The sequence below is a fragment of the Pteropus vampyrus genome, unplaced genomic scaffold (assembly GCF_000151845.1).
Source record: "Pteropus vampyrus isolate Shadow unplaced genomic scaffold, Pvam_2.0 Scaffold28, whole genome shotgun sequence".
NCBI lineage: Eukaryota > Metazoa > Chordata > Mammalia > Chiroptera > Pteropodidae > Pteropus > Pteropus vampyrus.
Window position 1 is genome coordinate 305,922 of NW_011888809.1, and position 18,226 is coordinate 324,147.

The 18,226-nt window shown below is 51.5% G+C and overlaps 2 protein-coding genes across 6 annotated transcripts in view; both read right to left on the reverse strand.

Moving 5' to 3' along the window:
• Positions 1-4,276, reverse strand: part of TMEM214 (transmembrane protein 214) — a 10,277-nt gene extending 6,001 nt beyond the window's left edge. Inside the window, exons 1-8 of the mRNA XM_011356611.2 lie at positions 4,086-4,276; positions 2,937-3,136; positions 2,213-2,363; positions 1,769-1,903; positions 1,446-1,528; positions 905-1,010; positions 714-795; positions 344-445 (exon numbers count right to left, since the gene is read on the reverse strand). Coding sequence (XP_011354913.1) covers positions 344-445; positions 714-795; positions 905-1,010; positions 1,446-1,528; positions 1,769-1,903; positions 2,213-2,363; positions 2,937-3,136; positions 4,086-4,230 — 1,004 coding nt within the window. The 5' untranslated portion in view covers positions 4,231-4,276. The remainder of the gene's footprint in view (positions 1-343; positions 446-713; positions 796-904; positions 1,011-1,445; positions 1,529-1,768; positions 1,904-2,212; positions 2,364-2,936; positions 3,137-4,085) is intronic.
• Positions 4,277-8,081: 3,805 nt separating this feature from the next.
• Positions 8,082-18,226, reverse strand: part of MAPRE3 (microtubule associated protein RP/EB family member 3) — a 53,702-nt gene continuing 43,557 nt past the window's right edge. The window contains exons 1-7 of one of the 5 annotated variants that reach the window (XM_023528520.1): positions 12,877-12,906; positions 12,644-12,771; positions 11,841-11,986; positions 10,994-11,195; positions 9,539-9,693; positions 9,268-9,420; positions 8,082-9,011 (exon numbers count right to left, since the gene is read on the reverse strand). In XM_023528520.1, coding sequence (XP_023384288.1) covers positions 8,943-9,011; positions 9,268-9,420; positions 9,539-9,693; positions 10,994-11,195; positions 11,841-11,986; positions 12,644-12,764 — 846 coding nt within the window. In that variant the 5' untranslated portion in view covers positions 12,765-12,771; positions 12,877-12,906 and the 3' untranslated portion in view covers positions 8,082-8,942. Of the gene's footprint in view, positions 9,012-9,267; positions 9,421-9,538; positions 9,694-10,993; positions 11,987-12,643; positions 12,772-12,876; positions 12,907-18,226 lie in introns of those variants that run through there. The other 4 variants (XM_011356510.1, XM_011356512.2, XM_023528522.1 and 1 more) reach the window with 4 other exon arrangements.

Consider the following 18,226-nt stretch of genomic DNA (forward strand, 5'->3'; position numbering starts at 1 on the left):
AGAGGCTCTGAATGGAGTTGTGCACTGTGTCCCTTCTGCCTGCCTCAGAGTCCACGCCCAAGAAGAGGAGTCACTAATGGCCTTGTAATGGCTCTGAATCTTTTTAGAGTCAGAGACTCCTTGGAAAATCTATTAAAAGTCAAGGATCCTCGCCCCAGGAAAATGCCCATCTGCCAATCACTTGAGTGTCCATATAACATCAGGGGGTTTACTGATCTCTTGAATTTACAGGTTGAGAATCTCAGATCTAGGGTGGCTGGAGGAGAAGGAACAAGAATAGATTGCCTGCTCTTAACCTTCTGCTGGGATCCTTCACAGCAGGTATGCCCCAGGGTGGCCCTACCTGGGTGTCAGAGAGTTGTTGGGCATATAAGCAAAGTCCAGAAGTGGGAAGAAGTCCTTGGGCCCAATCATGCCAAAGCCCTTCGTGAGGTTAGGGTACATTCTGTGTGGGAAGAAAAAAACAGGCTTATTGGGGACCACTACCCAAGCCACGATCCCAGCTAAGACCAACAATAAGAAAAAGGGCATAAACTCTACCCTACTCCCCATCCCTTAATGGCTTCCTTCCTCACCATCACATTCTGAGTTGGGAGGAGGTGATCCTGATTTTCCTTACATTTTTGGACACCAGGATCCCAGCATCTCATTTTGCTGAAACAGCCACTTGGAGACACCCTATGCCCTCCCCTTGGCATCCCCCCACTACTCACAGGAGCAGCCGATCCAGGTATGCAATGGCAAAGGGGGACAGGGACTTGATGCCCAGCACAGGCATCATGAACCCCAGCCACACTGTGGAGACAAAGGTCACGGAAGAAGCCTCAGGCTCAGACCCACTGGGGGCACTGAAAAGCTTCCTACCTCCAAGACCATCCCTCTCTCTTCCCCACTGCCTTAATACCTTTCAGTCCCTCGGTGAGGCTGGCAAAACCTGCTTGACCCAGGGCCCACATGATGGTCAGACACTTTGCTGGTCGGTTCTGGTGGGACCTCAGCAGTTCCAAGAACTGAGGAGACCAGGGGTAGGGAGGCAGGTTGGGATAGAGCAAAGCACCAGGAGCACCCCGAAAGCAAGGCAGAAAGAGAGCTGTCAACTGGGGGAAGGAAAGGCTGAGGGACAGTGGAGCACTATGGGAGTGATTCAGAGCATGGGCTCTGGCATCAGACTGTGGCCTTCATCTATACTTGCCACTTACTAAATGATTGACTCTAAGAAAGTCATTGAACCCCTAGCTCGATCTTCTCATCTATAAGTGGCAATAATGGTAGTACATGCCTTATATGTATACAAAGCAGACACACACTAAGTGCTAATACTGTCAGCTATTATGACTGGTCTTACAGGGTATTCCTCTAGCTCTTGATTGGGTCCAACAGTGTAGATTCTGCCCAGCTTCCCAAGTTCTAGACTCCTGGTGACCCCACCATCACCCTAAGCTCACCTTGCCCAGGTTGGTGGTGGCAATCTTGGGCTTGTCTTGCAGAATGGCCTGGATACAGATACGGTAACCATGTAGGGACTCCCCTGGAGAGATACATGTTCTCAGACCCACACACAGGAATAGGCATCCCAAACTTGAAATCTCTTTTGGCAGCTGTGGGCCCAGAACCCAGGCCCTGAGTCCTCACTTCATTCTTCCTTTCCAAAAGTGTCAGGATTAACGTTTCTCTGCTGGAAACAGAACCACCCAGCCACTCTTGAAGGAGAAAAAAGGGAGTAGGTGCCCAAGATCGGGCAGGGCTATCTCTCACAGGCCCTTCTCACCTGGCGTCTTATCCAGCTCTTGCAGCATGGTGAACAGACAGTGGTCAAAAAAGAGCTCCAGAGACCCTGCTGCCTTTGCCAGTAGCCCTCGGATGATCCCACGCAACTCCCGGCTCACCAGGCTGTAGGGATAATCTGGGGTGATAGGCCTCCACATGAGTGCTAGAATCAGAAGCCTCTGCCAGCTCTGAGTACTCTGGTGTGCTCCCTGAGAATGGTGAGTGGAGGCAGAGGTTCCTGCACCTTGGCTTGCATCCTCCCTATCCCACTGAGGTCCGGAAACTTTCACAGCCATGATGACCTGAGAACAGCTCAAATCGCCCACAGAAATCAGGACAGTTGGGCGGGTAGACTGGGGTCTGTTACTAAGTAATGTGCTTACACACAATCCCTTCGGAATTTTCTTAAAACTTATCTGAGCTTGAGGGAGCTGGGAGAACTAACCGTGAGTATGCTGGCTTAGTGTGGGTTCACTTAGAGGTGCTTGGAGCTTGTAATTGAGATAGCTGGCCAGATCCTTCAACCACACGGATGGGTTCCCAGAGAAAACACTCTGGCTCTTGTCCAGTTCCTTCTGCAGAGCTGCCACGTCCAGCTGCCAGGGACACAGGCCCCTCATGGTCAGTTGTGGGTGAGTTGTGAGTGTAGAAAAATTGGGTAGAGGTGGGGAAATGGTTGAACTAGGTGGTGGTAGGAAGAACAAAGGGTTTCCACTTTTAAACATAAGTATACAGAATGCCACAATTTTGCTGCATCCAGATCTCTAGAAAGTATAAGACAGCTGAAATGTTTGAGCTCAAGATCCAGTACTTTTAGGCCCTTCATATGTTCAAGGAGAAAAACAAAGGACAAGATGCAAAATGAAAGATCACTGTTTCCATGGGATGAAAACCGTGAACGGTTTCTCTAACGCTTTCTGGTATCCGTGAGTTTCAAGGCTCTCTTCTCACTAATTTGTTTCCCTCTAAACTTATTTTCTTTTTATGTAAACATTCTATCCCATGGGGTAGAATGTTTACAAAATCCATCCTTCCCTGAATGCCTCCTCTCAGCCAATAGTGTCCCAAATTCCACAGGTCCCTCAGCTGCCCGTCCCCTCCCCCTCCTTTCAGCTTCTCTACATCGCAAGTCCTCCTCCTCTCCCCCCCTGAAGTCTAGGCACACTCACAGCTTTTAATGCCTCCTCCAGGCTGCGGAAGCGGCCTTGCTTCTGGTTTTGGTTGGTGAGGGTTGCCACCTTCTTAGTCTGCTTCTTGTTACTAGGTTTCTTAGGCTCCACAGCAGGAGGTGGAACCTGCTCCTTATTCTGCTTCTTCATGATTCTCTCAAAGCCCCGTTCATAAAGGGTGGTTGTCGTCTGGATTGGAGCTGCGGTGATGACAGGTAGAGAAATGGGGGCCATCCTTGGGTCATGAGGGCCTCACAGGAACAGAGGTCCCTTCCCCCACACTGTCACCTAATTCATCTCCAAGGAGTAGCAACCTCCAAGCCCCTCCTTGCTGTCTTGACTAGGGAGCAGGCCTGGGAGCCCTCTTGGTTGCTTCTTCAGTCATCACAGCTCTTGAGTTCACGGGCTCTTTCTCAGAGATGAGGCATTTAATAACAAGCCGGAGTATGTGGGAGCTAGTGAAGGGGTTGGAGACAGAGGGCTAGCTAGCTTCTTGGGTAAAGGGTTATTAGTATGGGAGGTCAGGATTTTCTCACCCTGCTTCTACCCCAGTTCCTCATGGTTCAGATGTGACAACTCTTTAATCAACAAGTGGCAAGCTTTCTCTACTCCTCCACGAGACTGAGGAAACAGGCTCACTTAGAATGAGACTTGGTGGGTGTCTTCCAGGGTGTGAGGTGGGTCAGTCCTCCTCTCCCCACATCTGCTAGTTAATTGAGGAGGCACCTTCGATAATGAACCAGAACGCCTCTTTCCAGCATTAGGTCACCTGCATGGAGGGGCAGGCTAGGGCCTGGGAACAGCTGGTAGGGTGTGTGCAGTGAGCTGAGCGTCCAGCACTGGAATCCTCGTCTCCTCTAACACGTGATCCTAGGAAAGGCATCTAACTTCACTGTGCCTCAGTTTACTCATCTGCGGGATGAGGACAGCCAGCCACCTCCCTCGCGCTGTCTACCTCCTGAGATGCTCGAAAGAAACAAGGCAAGGGTTGCGCTCGCTGAAGCGGGAGGAGCCGACTGGCAGTAGAGCTCTCGCTTCGAGGTACCTGGGGTGTTCTGATTCTCTGGGCTCCGGCAGCTACTCGCTACCACCCTGGTGGGGCAGGCCCGGGGCCGGGGGGCGCGGGCGGCGGGCCGGGTGGGTACTCACGCGTCAGGTCGTATTTCCATGCTCCATTCGCTTCCCCGAGCGCCCGGCGGTCCCCTCCGCCGCCTCGCCCACTGCTGCCGGCTCCAGGACGCCTCCCCTTTTTCACCACCTCCCAGCGCCCCCCACCCGCCGTCCTGGACGCCATGGCTCCGACCCTCCCGCCACTGCCACCTCCCTGGGCTTTCCGGTCCCGTGCGGGTGCGCTGCGCTCTGCCACGTCTCTTCGCAGAGCCTCGCGACGCGTGACGCCACCCGCAAGGCAGCCTGGGACTCGTAGTCTTTCATTTTTTTTTTGCTCCGTTATTTCTAGAGAATGTTCGGGTTTGGGGGCCGGGGCTCCTTCGTAGCAAAAAGCATCCAGGCAAAGATGTTGAGGTGGAAGGCTGTACATTCAGCAGACTTTTAGCGAGCACCTACTGTGTGAAGGCCACTGCACTGGGTGACTGGGTGGAAATTTAACTGTTTCGGTTTTTCGTTCCTTTCTTGTAGTGCTGAAAGGATGGAATGGAAACAGTTCTCACCTCTGGGAAGAACTTGAAGATTCAGTGCTTTCCTCCTTCGAGAAGTGTTCGTTTTTCTGTTGCTAGTCATTAAACTAGAGTTTAGTGGGCTGCACAAATCTATTGTGAAGGAACGAGGAAGAGGATGGAGCTTGCGGAAAGAGGCAGTTTTTGGAGGGTGGAGAATGGAAAGTTCTTCTGATAGGAGGCAGAGAAAAGTCTGGGAGTCTGGGACAGCCAGGGCTATGTTTCCCCTTCTAGGCAATGGAAAAGAAATGGCTGTGGCTCCAACTGCAAGAGTCAGTCGCAAGCCCCAGATGTGGCAGGGAAGTGATCAAGAGCCCCAGATCTGAGAAAGCACACAAACAGGTTTCTGCTCAGATATTCACTATCCTTGGAGGGCCTCCCACCATGCATGTGGTCTCCCATCATGTGAGACCACACAGCTTCAAGCATCCCAGCAGGGAAGGATGAGGGAAGGTGAAATGAAAGTAACTGATCACAATTAAGGAAATGTGCTGTTTCATTTATACTCCTACTACACTTGAGGATGAGATTCATACCTGCCATACTGAGGTACGAGGCAGTCCAATCTTTGTAGTAAGAACTAATAAGAGTCCAAATTCCTACAGGAGGGACAGCTTAGGAAGGAAATTAGAGAAGGCTTCCTGAAGGAGATGGTATTTGAGGTAGGTCCTGAGGAATGAGAGGAATTTTAAAGGTCGGGGATTGGGACAGATGGAGAGAACAGGCCAGTTGTATGAACTTATTGATTTAAGCAAAGGTCTAGATGTGGAACACATTAGGGCAAGGCTGGGGAACTGAAATGGTTTAGTGTGACAGTGCTTAATGGAGTTTTGGAGGTGATGAGGTTGGAAAGGGGTCTGAGCCCATTTGCCATGGCCCTTGCCTGCCAAATTTGGGGTCTATCCTCCAGACCCTGGGAAGCCAGTGGAAAAGTGGCGTGATCCACTTTTTTGGAAAGATAAATGAGGATGTGTGAGGGATGTGTTGGGGTCGGAGAAAGGTAAGACGTGGGAGATGACTTGCTGTCTCCTGCCTGTCCTCCAGCCTCTTCAGGCCTGATCATGGCTGGCCTCGCCTCGGGTAGCTCTGAGATGGCACTCCATTAATCAATTCATTTTTCAGATCCTTGGTTTAGCTCTACTCAGAGTCCAACAACAATATCCCCTCTTTGCTCAACCCCTTCTGTGTCACATGTATGGTCACAGAAGAGACACTGTTTTGGGAAGAGAAACAGAATAGGCCTTCCATAGAGGCAAAGGAGGGGGATGCTCCAGGAAGGAGAAATATAGAAAAGTGGGAGGCTTTCTCTCCTGTCTTTCCTTAGAATAGTCTGGCAGGTCATCTGCAGTAACTTGGCATATAGGGGACGGAAGTCATTTACTTACTTATCCAGCAGCATTTCCAAAGCACCTTCTCTACCTAAGCAGCTAGCGCTGTGCTAGGTGGAGCTGGAGGATATACCTACTTGCTTGTGAGGAGCTCCAAGAGACAAATGTGTAATCAGAAAGTGACAGTTCGCCATCTTAAATGTTCCACGGAGAAGTACACTTAATGTGAGTGAGAAGAGGTGGGGCAAGAGGCAGTGGCTTGAAATCGCTGAGCTCTGGATGTTCGAAGAGCAACCTTAGACACTAGCCATGGAGGTGGGCTTGGGCAGGTACTCACACCGGGTTTGAGGGAAGAATCAAAAGATGTTGGGTCAAGGGGGACAGGTGGGTGTCTCGTGTGGGGGCAAGAAGAGAGGCGAGTTCATCAAAGCACAGTTTGACCCACTGTATTAGCTTTCTATTATTGCCATAACAAATTACCACAAACTTAGTGGCTTAAAACAACACAAATCATCTTACAGTTATGGAAGGTGGAAGTCTGACAAGAGTCTTGCTGGGCTAACATAGATGTCTGTAGGTTGTGTTCCTTTCTGGAAGCTCTAGGGGCGGAGCTGTTTCCTTGCCTTTCCCATCATCGAGGCTACCCACATTTCTTGGCTCACGATCCCATCTGTCTTCAAAGCCAGCAACAGTGAGTTGAGTCCTTCTCACATTGCATCACTCTGACCTTCTCTTCTGCACTCCCTTCCACTTTTATGGGCCCTTGTGATTTCCCTGGGCCTACCCAGGATACTCTCCTTATTTTAAGGTCAGCTGATTAGCAACTTAATTCCATCTGCAACCCTAATTCCCCTTTACTATGTAACCTAACATATTTGCTGCTTTCAGGAATTATGACATGGACATCTCTGGGGGGTGGCATTCTGCCTACCGCACCTGCTTTACTAGTAGGGTGAGGTCTTGGCTGAAGATGAACATTGGGCAATGTAGAACAACTACCTTATCATTTTATAGTATCTACCTGGAATAATGGAGGGAGAGCCTTTTAGAATTAATTAGGCAAGGGGATTAAAAAAAATTATGATCCATAAAATTAGGCAAGGGACTTGTTGGAGAAAAACAGAGATAGAATAAGGCCAGAAGTATCTGTATGTGGGGGTGGGAGTCAAACGGAGTAGGTGAAGAGAATGAGGGATTGATAGGGATTGCGTTTTTAAGGCTTTATCTGGAGTTATTAAAGAAATTGTCATGGTCTGGAAGGAGAGTCATGGAGCAGGGCCACAAAAGCAGCAGACCTTGGTTGTATTCAGGATGAGGAGGAAATATCTACCAGGACTCGACTGAAGCTAGGGGAACATTCTGGAGGTGACACCTCTGTGGTCTTTGGGGATGAGCACTCAACCATAAGTCAGTGGCCTGAATTCTAGTCGAGGTTTTACCACCTTGAGCAACACATGTCACATATGGGCCTCAGGCCTTTCATCGGTAAATGAGGGTGCTGGTCTACGTGACTGCTGAGGCTCTGTTTGAATGGGCCTGGTAGCTGCTTTCATTTCAGTGCCTTCAGCTCCCATTGGGCTTCTAAACATTGGTTATTATGGCCCTTTGCTGGGCCACGCATCAAGAATGTAGGGCTGTGTGGATGATGGGAAAGTTTTTCTCATTAGAGCTTGTTCTACAGAAGGAACCACACAGGCACTGCTGTCCTGGGCTTCAGTGCTCAGAGCTGCTTGCTCTTTGTAAGCCACTTGGCTCTGTCACATGACCCCTTGTCCCAGCTGGATCACTGTTGTGAGGTGAGTTAACTTTGACAAGGAATAGGAGACAACATGCAGTCTAACTGGCCCAAAGGAGACTGAAACAAAGCATCTCTTGACCAGGCCACGCTGTTACCCACCAGCCACTTTCCTAGGTTGCCCATTGTCACAGCCATGGCCCCGAACTTTGTTCCTTCATGCCTTCCTTTAGGACCTTGGCACCAGTATTGGGAGATGGAGTCTAGGTCAGCGCTGATTTCTGGGGCCAAATACCAATGGCGGTTTCCAGGCGTGAGAGAAGGTGGCAGTGCTGTGCTCCATGGCCATCACCTCTGGAGAGGGGAGCACTTGGGAGGAGAAAAGCATTGAGATCCAGGCTGTGGGTCAGCTGAGAAAGACATGGCATGGACTTTTACCACACAAGTTTATTTAAATAAAAGTGAACACATACTCAGGCTGGGTGGCCTGAGGGGGCAAGGGCTGGGGAGGTGGATGGTTGGGAGGCAGACGTACAGGGGGTTCTGGGCAGAGTCTGTGTGGTATGAATTGAGCTGCAGAGGGAGTGGCTGGGGACCTCGGGGCAGTGCTGGGCTACAGGGCTGGGGCTGGGGGCTGAGGTTGGGTGAGCCTGGTGCCAGGAGGGCATTTTTATCTCTCGCATGCTCCCCTGGGGTCTAAGGCACCCCTTCCTCAGTCCCCCTATCCCTCTCCTGACACCAGCCTTCCTCTCAACTACTGGGAAGTCAAAGGACAAAATAAATAAGAATCGGTGAGTCCTGCCATGGCTGGCAGCGGGGAGGGAAGCCAAGCCCGGCACACTGCCCTGGAGCCCGTGCTGTCACCCTGGGAAAAGAACAGGTAAAGTGCAAGGAAAATCCAGTAAGTAAAAATATACAAATGACTTTGTCAAATATACAGCTGCTGGCTGTCAGGGGAGCAGGCGGCTGGCGAGGGAGGGTAGCAGCAGCACCCTGGGAAGTGTTGGCCAACACAGCATAGAGACAACGGAAATAAATAGGGGCGGGGGTGGGGTGGGCAGGGGTCCCACCCACTAGGCCAGTGCCACAGGAGGACGGGGCCTCTGCCTACCCACTTGCCCCATCCCCTCAAGCCCCCCTTGCCTGACTCCCCAATGCTGCCGCACTGACACAAAGCACCCGGCCGACCAGCTGTAGGGAAAGGATTATAATGTGGGGGTGGGAGTGGGGTGGGGAGGCGTGCAGTCAGCCAGGGCTGGAGCCGCTCTCAGTACTCGTCCTGGTCTTCTTGTTGGTGTTCTTCAATCTCGTCGTCCTCAGGAGGTGCAAATCCTTCCTGGAGGGCCGGAAGGGAGAGGGAAGTGGTGAGACAGGCAGGCCAGGCTGAGGGTGTGGACTGGGGTAGGCAACTTGGGAGCGAGGGCCCAGGTTCTAGTCTTCCTTTCCCTGCTTTCTGTGACTTCAGCTGGTTCTCCCCATCGGTCCATGTCCGCAAGGCCCCTTCTGATCCTACCCCTTCAGGTCTTATGGCCAGGCGGAATGGGGGAGGGCCCAGTGGGCCTGCGACACTAGTGGGTAAAGGCAGAGCTCACCTCAGTGGCATAGAGAATGCCAATGATGCCCGAGATAACAGGGCTGTTCTCACTTTCATGTTCCTGGCAGATGAGCTCTATGTCTCGGAGTTTGCTGAAGTAGAAGTCGCGCTCTTTCTCCAGGCCGTCCACTGTCAGCTTCAAATCCAATAGCTGCTTGGGGAGAAGGCGGTGTTCAAGCCGGAGAGCCCTGCCTCAGACTCCCCGCTTCCTGCTCTGATGACCCTGCTGTGGCAGGGTTATCTCAGCTACCCTTGTCCACCCCACTCACCTGCTGGTTGAGTTCAAGAATTTGGGCATCGGTCTCATGGCCGCCATTTCGGGCTGATGGGGGATTCTTCCGGAGGATGCAAGGTGGGGCCACGTTGCTCAGTCGGCCAGAGGTCTGCATATTTTTGGGGCCTGTGGGGGACGTCCTCTGTGGAACTACCCAGAGGAGAGAAGTTGGATGGGGCCTCATGAGCCAGAGCTCACGAGGCACAAGACAGCCTGGTGAGATGAATGCGGGGGCAGGCCCATGCGAAAGGCAGGCACTCGTCCCCTCCCCTCCCATCTAGGAGGACCATCTACATCTAGGCCCCAAGCCATGGCCACAGGTGACACCACAGCAGCTGGGCAGCCCTTTGGCAAGCCTGGGAGAGCAGGTTCTACAGGGAACCAAAGGTGTACGGTGTGGGTAGGGATGAGAGCTATCCTGAGGGACAGACGAGGGGAAATAGGATGGGGAATTTGGGAAGTGGGGCTGGAAGGGTTGAGGCCCCGCCCTCTTGTACTGACATCTGGAGCCTGAGGAAAAGCAACTAGTACAGGGTCTGGAATCTGGCTCTTGCTGGGTCTTCCTTAATAGAAGCCCCAACCCAAAGCCACCCTCCCTATGAATGACCTCAGAGTCTCAGGACTGGAGGACTCAAAAGAAAGCTGCCCCTCCTGGGCTCCCTGCATCAGGATGGGCTCTGTGCCCTCTGCTGGGCCTGACTCAGGGAACAAACATGCTGTGGCTACTTGTTCTCCAGCTGGGGCAGCTCCCTAGACAGAGCTGGCTACTTCTAATGCAAAGCAAGCAGGTGAGTGGGGACAGGCCCAGGCGGGGCAGCAGCGCAAACAGAGGAGGGCTCTGCTATGACGGGTTCAGATGCGGGCTGGGGCTGCTCCTCTCCCTTTCTCTCCCAACACTCTTGTCCCCAACAGGCCCCGTTACTTCTTTCCCTTCTCCTCTAGAACCCAGACAAAGCCTCATTTCCAGAGACTCATCTCTTGAGGACTTAGGGCTATGGGCCTTCGGAATGGGGGAAGATACGACCAAGCTTGGCAAACTCCTGTCCTTAGGCGTCCAGTGGGCAGCGGGCAAAAAGGGTGTGCAGTGCTGGTACCAGGCCCCTGGCCTGGGTGGATGTGGACGGAGAGAGCCATACCATGTGCTGCCCCATCCTCTCGAGGCCAACATGTTAGCTCATGCTACAGAAAGAAGTGCCCTAGGCCTCCCACCGCTGGCCGCCACCTTAGCTGGTGCCGGTGGCTCTCCTTTTGAAGCAATCTTTGGAGCCCTCTCCTCCCTACTGTGACGCCCCCTGGTCTAAGCGGGCAGCAGGCGGTGTCATCTGAACTCCGTGATAACAGTCTCCTCTAGGCTGGCAGGGCCGGGCCGGGTGGCCCAGGGGGCACTCCTGGCTGTAAAGCCCTGCCGGCCCGGCCCCCCACACTCCCTCCCCCAGCTCGGGCTCGTTACCTGCTGTGCCAATGAGTTTCTTGGATTTGTTGAAGATCTGATCACCTGGGTTAGGAGGTGGCGCTACGTCCTGGCCCTGCCGCGCCAGCAGAGGGTTGTATTCCTTTCCATCATAGTTTGCGTCAAAGAATTTCTTAAACCACTGAATAAACTCAAAATTATCTTGGAATTTTCCTTTCACTAATTTCTCTACAGGAATTATCTGAAATAGACCACATAAGCAGAGAACTTTAACCACCTGCTGCTGGAGGGCTGCCTTCCTCTGTGAGAGGGCCACTGCTCTCAGGAAAGCCAGCCCCTGGGCTGCAGCATCCTCCATCTTGTGCACCTGGCCCCCCACCCACGGCACCAGAGCAAATGCGTAGGCTGCAGGCCCCGGCCTGGGATCCAGAGACTGCTTTTTCCTCCAGGTGCAGGAGAAACCGTGTGGGGAGGAGTCCCTTGGTGCTGCTGCCTGCACGTGGGGTTGGGGCTGCTGGAACAAGGGACCTGGGGACATTGAGGCAGTAGAGTGAGCGAGAGACTTCTTTTGGGCCCTAGAGAAGAAACTTAAGAGGAGCAGTATACTAAGCCTCAAATGCTGGGAAAGATAGGGTCTAGAGAGGAGGAAGGGACGGGAATGTCGTCAGGATGGGACGGGAATGTCGTCAGGATGGGACGTCACGTGTGAGGTTTTCCACTGTGCCTTGAGCTGGGGGAACATTCCCTCTGGAGAGTCGGGGGTGCGTGTGGAGAGAGGTGTGAGGGCTGGAATGACCCCGGCAGTCCCTGCTGCCCTGGCTGGTGGGCCATCTTCTTCCCCAGGGTCACACAGCTCCTCAGGGCCCCAGGGAGCGCAGGCACCTACTTTGTCAACACCCATCTTCTTGAAAGCTGCTTGCAGCACCTTGAAGTTGTGGATGTATTCGTGCTCTAGCTTGGCCTGGAACTTCACCTTCCTCAAGTGCACACAGCCGGGGAAGAGCATGTCCATGAACTGGCAGTAGGCTGCCCCTGTGGAGAAGCATGGTCGACTGGGGGTCCAGGCCGCTCCGCTGCCTCGGCTGCTTGCTTTCACTTCCCCAGGCCCTCTGCTGGCCTACTCCCTCAAACAACCCCATCTCCTCTTTTTACTTCTTATTCTGGGGCCGGGGCCAGTCCTACTTGCAGCATAGACATGGCCAGAATCCCCCCAGCGTTCCAAGAATAAAAGCAATTGCTATTTATTGATGCAATTATGTACAGACATGGCAAACACTGCATACACATAATTTAATCAACCACCCTAGTTAGACAGGCGATGTTATCTCCATTTAATGAATGGGAAAACTGAGACCTCGAGAGGTAGAGTGACTTACCCAGGGTTACTCTACAAGAAGAGCTGAGATGTGGACCCAGAGTGGCTAGACTGGACCTCGTGCTGTTAACCTCCGGCTCCACTGTCTATCCCCACTGTCCCGCCCCTCCCTGTGTCACTCTCTCCTGTTCTTCCCATTCCAGGACACCCCAATTTCCTTCCTTCAATTCCAAACACCAACTAGTTTAGGGCTCTGCAGTTCTCCTCCTAACTTCTTAATGACAAACTACATTCTCTGCTGTGGATGCTTTGCCTCCCCGCTTCCCTCCCTCCCCCTTCAGCAGGGCCCGCTTCCCCCGTTCTCAGCCTCCTACCGGAACAGAGCTGTTCTATCTTGGTATAGTTGAGGTGCAGGGAGTCATTGACCCAAGCAAGCATATCATGGCGACTCAGATTCTCACTGGTCACGGATGTGGAGTACACATTGACGGCCATACCCCAGCTTCAAAGAAAGAAGAGAGGCGAGGTCAGTCCTGGAGAACTCGCGCTGTTCTTTGGCTGTGAGGAGAGCAGGAGCCGGACGATCCCCCGGGGAAATGGGAAGCACCTTCCTCCAGACAGCCTTGCAGCTTCCCTCCTAGAAAAGGGTTACCAATTCATTCTTTAAACATTTGATGAGTGTCTATTATATGCGATGCGTATGCTAAGAACAGGTGAAACGAAGTTAAGTAAGAGGCTGTCTCTGCCTTCGAGTTTACGGACAAATCCCCATAGTAGGAAGTGACATACGAAAGCTCGGGGATGGCACAAAGAAGGGAGCGATCGCTTCTGCTTGGCAGGATCAGTGAAGGCGTCAGAGCATGGATGTTGGAACCAGAAAGGAGCAGGAATTTTCCAAACATACGAAGAGATGGGGTAGAAGGCCACTGCAGGGCCCAAGACCAGCAATAACAAAGTCATGGCTTAGTCTGGGCCTCTGAGTTGCTCAGCAGGCCTGGGGAACAGGTTTTGTGTTGGGGCGTGGCACAGTTGGCAGGGATGGAGCACGAATCACAAAGGGCTTTGTTTACCGTGAGGAGCAGTTGGGACTTTCTCTTTAGACAACAGGAAGCCATTAGAGGATTTTAAGCAGACAGTATCCTGACCAGATCTGTGTTTTAGAAAGCTGACTAACCTTTGCCTCTGCTCTGATTTCAGATCCCATGTTCCTGTGGGGCCTGTGGCCTGCTGGCTGATCCACAGGCACCTACATTCCACTTGTCCAGAACCTTTCCTTAAAACATGCTTCTGCTCCTGTATTCATTCTCTCAGTGAACGTCATCCAATTACTCACGTTAGAAACCTGAGGGGTTGTCCTAGACAGCCTACTGTCTCTCACCCTCATATCTGATCATGTCCTGCAACTCTGCCTTCCCAGTGTGCCCTGCTCTTCGCCACCTGTCCTGCTGCCTCAGGGTTGACGCTGACATTCTCTCTGGCCAAGGCTTCTGGGAGGCCTTCCAGCCTCCAGTCTCTCTCCCCGCCAGTCCCTCCCTGACACTGCTGCAGTCAGAACCTATCTAAAAACAGCCCCGGCTACACCACTCCCCCCCCAGCTTTAAGCCCTTTCAATCAGCAGTAATAAATGACACACCCACTGGCCAAATCTGCCTTGCAGACTTGAACTGTTTAGCACTCCCAATGTTGGAAACATTTTTGAATTAGTGCCCAATATTTTAAAGTTGGGACGCTTCACACGATTTGGGATTTCTGGCTTCTTTTGGCAACCCTGGGCCTATGTTCTCTGCACAACAACCTATGGTTGGAGCTGAGCCAAGACGCCCCCTGTGGCCAGCAGGCGTGAGCTCCTGCCCCATTCCCCCAAGCAGGGCCAAGTGTCAGCACTGTTTATCACTGACTTGGACTGTTAAGGGAAAAGGGAAATATTTCTTTCTATCAGAAATGGAGAAACGGAAGGTGGACCGAAAGGACTATGTACTTCAGGAATTGTGAGAGTGCCTATTTCTGGAGTGAAGACTCTTTCTCTAGGTTTAATTCTCAGAGTGTCTCTGTGAAGGAAGACTACAACCCAGACCACTTCCCTGTCCCTACTCATTCTGCCTCTTTATCAGATTGGATCTGGAACCAAGAGAGAATGAAACACAGCCTGCCCCATGCACTCCAGAGGTTCTTTCCTAGGAGAATGCATCAGATTCTCCTGCAGAGACTTTCCAACAGGCTGGAGTGAAGCCCAAGCATGTGTGCATGGGCGTAGAACTACATATATCATATATAACTACAGTATCTTTATTGCTGTATATTATTATATGTGTTACAACTATATATAATACACTACACATAATACACTATGCGGAATATATGTAATTTGAAAAATGCTGCAGGTGATTCTGGTGCACAATCAGGCATTAGAACCACAGTCCTCATCTGATCTAGGAACAGAGCCCTCGTTTCCACTCGGGACCAGCTCAGGTTCTTCAGGTGACGCTATTCTCTGCCTTGGTTGGGGGCTCGGAAGACTCATCCAAGGAACCCAGGGGTCTTGGAAGGATTCTCTGTCACACTTGCTCGAGGATCATGTCACAAAAAAAGCGGCCTCCTAGTTCCCCTATCCTTCCTCACGACAGGGAGGGCAGGGTGCCCTTTTAATTTTCCTCTCCTAGATTTGGCCCTGTAAATGCAACTAAATTATGGCCAGCAGGTGGCACCCAGGTCCTGAGCAAAGACTCTCTTAACGTGTTTCACCGTCCCCAAATCCCCCTTTCCCTAGCTCCATTTAGAAAAGGAGAGCCCCTTAGTCCCCCAGAGAGGAAGCCTGGTTCGGTCAAAAGCTGGTGGTGTCAGGGCAGGTGGCTGGACGGAGTGCTTGCTCCTGAGCTGGATGCCCTCTGAGAGCTGGCCCAGCTGAAGCAGCCTAGAGCACTGGGTCTGCTCTAAGATTCTGGACTGAACTAAACCAACCTCCCTGTTCTCCAACGCCACAAGTTAAACTCATCAACAGGTCCAGCTTCTGATGCTTTTTGTATTGGGGCTTGACTCCAGCCTAGACTCCAACCAGACCAGCTTCTAGGGGTGGAGGCATATAAAGCATTGTCCGAGTATCGTGCCCTAAGTGGACCAGCTGCCTCCAATTAGAGCAGAGACATAGTCTGAGAAAACTCTTAAAGTTAACAAACCCATTACCAAGAGTTGCTTCACCTCCCCTGAGATCATGGTAGGCAACCACCCAGAGGAGGCAGGCTCTGTTCCTAGGGCTACAACAATGGGGTCTTCCAACTCAGTCCCCGTGTTTCTACCATCATCTTTGATACATGGTGACTATCAGGAGAACAGCCCCTGATTGGGTTGTGAAAACATCTAAGTCAGTTGAAAACGCCATTCAGGATTAGACTGAGGACATGACCTTGGGAAAAGGCTGCTCTGCAAGGTCTTGACTCCTAGTATCAGGTGCGGAGTCATGGGAAAGAAAGGTTGAGGAGGTTTAATCTGGTGATTTTGCTAAATCATATCCTAAGTTAGGTCCATAAGGTTCACAGTGCATTCACTAGCAACAGAAAGGTGGTTTACAGCTCTCATCAGGAGAGGTGGAGTGGACGATCATTCTGCAGCCTGAGGCCTTGAAAATGATCATCATGACCAAATCTCAACATCTTACGGCCAGAAGAGTTTCAAGAAACCATCCAGTTCCTTCCCAGATATGTAGTATTGCACTTAGACACAGGCATTTTTATTTCTAAATAATAAATAAATCTGCATAACTCTGAAATCTCACATTCTAATATTTAAGAACCTTACCACCAGCCTGAATCTAATTTTGGCTTTTTATTTTTAAGTCTTCAGTGGAAATCTATCTTCCACAAATAGGTCTTCGAGAGAGTTCAGGCCTCCTAGTCCTCTTTAATTCTCTGGTTCTTAGAAGAACCCCCAGCAGTTCCCAAGCCTCTACCCTCTGCCCTGCATGGCTATGAAAGACAATCCAGGACTTCCGGTCCCCCGTGGGTGTTGGCCATGGCCCCAGCAGGCTCCAAGCAGCTGCTGCTTTAACAACTCTGGATCTCCAGTCAGACCACTTGGATTTAAATCCTGGCTCTACCATCTCCCAGCTGTTTGACACTGAGCCTCAGTTTCCTCATCTATAAAATGGGAACAGTAACAGTTCCCACCTTACCGATCTGTTATGAGGATTAAGTGAGGCATGTATACAATGCGCTGAGCAGAGCCCAGCACATCGTTAAGCATCTGGTATTATCAGCATTACTGGGGCAGAGAGCGAGAATCCAAGGACACTTGTTTGAGAAGCAGGTGCCCAAACACACATCCCACTTCGGGTCTCTGAGGCATCAGTCCAGGAGGGAGACAAGGCTTTTCTCTGCCCTTTCTGCCTGGAGGTAGCCATCTGGGCTTTATGAAGTTGAGCCTGTGACCCATTACCACCCCACCTCCAGATTACCCATATATTTTGCTTTGTAGATGCCATCCTACCAGCCAGGAAAACTGGAACAGATGCTGTGGGATCAGAGGAGAGAGAACTCTGCGGAGCCTGCCAAAATGTTTCCCGCTCCTGACATGGGGCTATGCCCATTGTCACTGGGCCACCCCTTCCTGTCCAGGCCCAGGGGGGCTGAAGTCACCTGTTTGGAAAACCTGCAAAATTGCTACCCCTTGCCCCCTTGGGTCACACATCCAGGTTATTCTGGGGTTGCATGGAGGCAACATGTGCAGGTAGGGATCAAGGGTTCTGAAGTTCTGGAGGAGCCCAGCCAGCGGGTCACAAAGCCCTGGCAGGCCCAGCCAATCACCTTCTTCTTATGGCTGAGCAAGAATCTGACTCATAAGGGAGGCTCGGTCTCTCAAAGCTGAATTAATCAAAGGTAGAGATGGGGCAGGTGGAGTAGTTCCAGGGCTGGTGGGGAACCAGCACACACCCCTTCCAGCAGATCCAGGACAGGCATAGGTTCAGGTAGGGACTGGAGATTCTACAGGGTTCTGTTCTCACAACACTTTAGATCTTGCAGCTCTTCCCTAAGATCCTGAAGCCTGCTGAGGTCCCAGCCACTGGAGTCTTGTACATGACCTGTTGAACAATGATCTGAACTCCTAAAGGGGCTTTCCCCAGGCTGGCCTGGATAATGCTGCCAGACCCCCTGTAGCTCTTGTCCAGGAGAAGGAGTCCTTTGGGGAGTTCTGGCCAGGATGCTCTATCTGACCATAACTCAAAGGGAAATCCAGGAGGGAAGTAAACAGCACTCCTCACTTGCTAAAATTAATCTATTTTAAGGAAAGTCCAGACAGGTGGGCAGATAGTAAGGTAAACTTTCCTGAAGGTTCTACACTGGAGATCTTTAAGTTCCTCAAACATCTATTTTTTAAACCAACAAACTTCCACAATGGGAGCCACCCATCAAACCAGAGCGACCAGCAGCAGACTCCTGGAAGCTGTGCAGTGTGGTGAAGTGAGGTTTAATAGTAGCTGTGGCTTGGCTGCAGGCTCTGCCTCCTATTGCCTGTGTGGCTTCGATCAAGTAGTTTGAGGAATTCAAGCTTGTTTTCAGGTCTGAAGAGTCAGGATGATGATGCTACTGAGCATATGGTTGTTGTCAGGCTAGTGAGGGACCCTGTGTGTGGGAACCAGAGGCTGATCTGATGTCACCCTGCCTTTGGGGGCTGAATGACCTTCACGGCAGGCAGAGAATGATCAACATGTTTGACCTACGCTCTTTCTTCCAGCACCATGACCAAAATCCCCACAGACCCTCTGATCAGGGTCCTTAGTGGGGAGAGAGCAAGAGACAGGCTTAGCTTTCAATTATGTCCTTTAGGCAGAAAGACAGAGAAAGTGCTTTTGGAGCTCTGTTGCCCATTTCTTTCTTTAATTAGCACTGTCTCAGGGCCCTGTACTCAATAGCTGCTCAATAAATATTTGTTGACTGAATGAATGGGAGAGGTTAAACCACAGTGTG